The 2,480-nt window shown below is 62.4% G+C and overlaps 1 protein-coding gene across 1 annotated transcript in view; it reads right to left on the bottom strand.

The window, feature by feature from the left end:
* Nucleotides 1-1,324: 1,324 nt before the first annotated feature.
* The window catches only part of IFT122 (intraflagellar transport 122), a gene marked incomplete in the record, with an annotated part of 100,738 nt that continues 99,582 nt past the window's right edge, over nt 1,325-2,480 (bottom strand). The window contains 2 exon segments of the mRNA XM_014592486.2: nt 1,325-1,704; nt 2,036-2,185. Coding sequence (XP_014447972.1) covers nt 1,615-1,704; nt 2,036-2,185 — 240 coding nt within the window.

Genomic DNA, 2,480 nt, shown 5'->3' with positions numbered 1-2,480 from the left:
GATATGAGGGGCAGGCTGAGCCTGCCTGAACCACTCCGGGCTGGGCAGCCTTGGGCCGGTCCCATTAGAGGGGTACCCCCAGGTTCCCGTACGCCCTCCTTGTCACAGACTCACCATGGCGCCACGTTTGCGGATGCCGAACGAGGCTGGACCCTCGTGGCGGGACGTCCCGGGGGCGAGAGGCGCAGGCTGGCCCCCCCCCCCTGCCTCTAGCCAGGGACCATCTGATCTGTCACTGTGATTGACGCCTGTTGGGTAGTGGAGTTTTCTCCCTCTCCCCTCTTTTCCCAGCCATATGCAAATGATTTCAGCTCAAGCAACGCGCTAATGGAAACCCTAACACATTAATAAATGTTTAGCGAGAGCGAGCGTGCGCGATCGTAAGTAATTAGACGCTCGACGGAGGAGTTCTGTTGGCACAACTGTCTGGCTCCCTTTCTTCATTTCCTCCGTCGTCTCCAAGGAGAGGGGCTGAGAGGAGGGCTGGCCTGGGTGGGTGGGGTCCCGGGTGGGGCTCACACCTGGGTGGGCACAGCGGTCCCGCCTGCCCACCTGGCAGACAAGGACGAGCTTATGGGTACTGAGGGGTGGTCTTCCCCACGGTCCCTGGCCGTCCACGTCCTTCAGGTCCTAGACTCAGCCGCCCGGGCTTTGCAGGGAGCAGTGGATGACAACGCCCTGGGTGGGGGGAGGGCTGATGGCGGGCACCCCCTCCTTCCCCAGGCTGTAAAGTGGAAAGCATGGTCCTTCCTGAGCGCCCCCTTTGCAGGCCGGTGAGGGGAACACACAGCCAAGGGGGCAGGTGCAGAGTGTCAGGTAGTGCAGGGCGCCCTTCCCCACCATGGGCCTCGAACAGCGAACAGGCTCAGCGAGGGCCCTGGGCTTGGGCAGTGCAAGCCCTTGCTTCAGGTGCCGGCAGGGCAAGGGAAGGTGTCAGCTGGGCTGGGCCCTCCCTGCAGCTGTGGAAGACGGTGGGCCGTTCCCACCAGGAAGTGGAGGCAGGGCTCCGGAAGGCCTGGAGGGGCCTTGAGCGAGCTGTCGCACGCAGACCCTGGTTCCTCCTGGAGCCAGGTATCTAATTTTCTTGTCAAGACAAAACCCCATTAAACCAAAATAAATAAACAAAACAAACAAACAAAAAAAACCCGCCAGCCCCCTTATCCCTTCCCACGTTGCCATTTCGATTAGATTAAGTTTAAGACCACGCAAATGTAATGTTCCTCTTGGATCAAATTAGAAACAGGTGCACTTTTGCATAAGGAAATTAAGTTGCAGACAATATGAAGATTTGCTGAAACGCAGACACTGATGAAAATAAGTAGCCCTTTTATTTGTCATTATTGAGGCAATCTGTCGGCCAAGTGCACACGCTGACGGTCTGACAGCTCTGCGGACTCCAGCAGGCTGCCGCGAACGCTCGGAGCCGCGCTACAACTAACAGATTTTTTTTCTTAGAAAATATATGTACATTCTCCTCCCCATCTCCTGGTGCTATTGACAAGGCGCGGAGTGCCATAAATAGGAACCCGTGGGGACACGAGCCCCTCCCTGAAGCGCGGGCTTCATCTGGGCAGGAGGCTGGCCGCCGTTAACCCCTTCCGCGCAGCGCCGGGCTCAGGGGCCGGGGTCGTCGATGGGCCTGCGGCAGTAGGGGCAGCAGGTGTGCTGCAGCACCAGCAGCTCGTAATCCTCCGAGTGGAACATCTGAGGGGACACGGCCGTGACCCCGGGCCCGTGCCATCGGCCGGCCTGACCTGCTACCAAGGCCGGAAACACCAGGCCTGCAGGGCCTTGGCTGAGGGCAGGGTCCGGCCTGAGGCCCATTTCTGGGTGAAGCTCCAGGGCACGTCCTGCCTGCCCCAGGCCCGATTCTGGCAGGTGGGGACAGCACGCAGCCCGCAGTGAGGGGCTGTGGACAGGAGAGCCGCCTCTCCTCCCGGCTGGAGCCCTGGTGGGGCCTTGGCTCTGGGGAGCTCCCGTGACCCCCCCCCTTAGAGGGCATCTGAGAGCAGGAGCGAGCTGGGGCACACCGTACCTGGAAGCAGGAGGGGCACATGGTGATGGAGGCGTCGGGCAGCAGCGAGCGGCAGTACTGCCACTTCAGGGGCGGGGGCCAGCGCTTGATGAGGACGTCCCGGCGGCTCATGGTGCGCAGCACCGAGCGGCTCACCACCACGGGCACAAACTCCGAGGGGGCGGAGGTCCTGCCACTTCAGGGGCGGGGGCCAGCGCTTGATGAGGACGTCCCGGCGGCTCATGGTGCGCAGCACCGAGCGGCTCACCACCACGGGCACGAACTCCGAGCCGCCTTGCTGTGGGCCGGGCGGGAGGGAAGGAGGGCACCCGTGCCCTAGCAGGTGGGGCCTTGGTGTGGACCCCACCACCCACAGCCCAGGGCCTGACAGTGACGGGACGGGGCCCCGCCTCGGTTGCCCCAAAATCCTTGGCCACGTCCACCAGCTGAGGGCCCTATGCGCAGA

This window comes from Tupaia chinensis, unplaced genomic scaffold (genome assembly GCF_000334495.1).
Source record: "Tupaia chinensis unplaced genomic scaffold, TupChi_1.0 Scaffold000704_1, whole genome shotgun sequence".
Classification (NCBI taxonomy): domain Eukaryota; kingdom Metazoa; phylum Chordata; class Mammalia; order Scandentia; family Tupaiidae; genus Tupaia; species Tupaia belangeri.
Note: the sequence above shows the minus strand (reverse complement) of the source record. Positions and strands in the feature narration are given on the sequence as shown.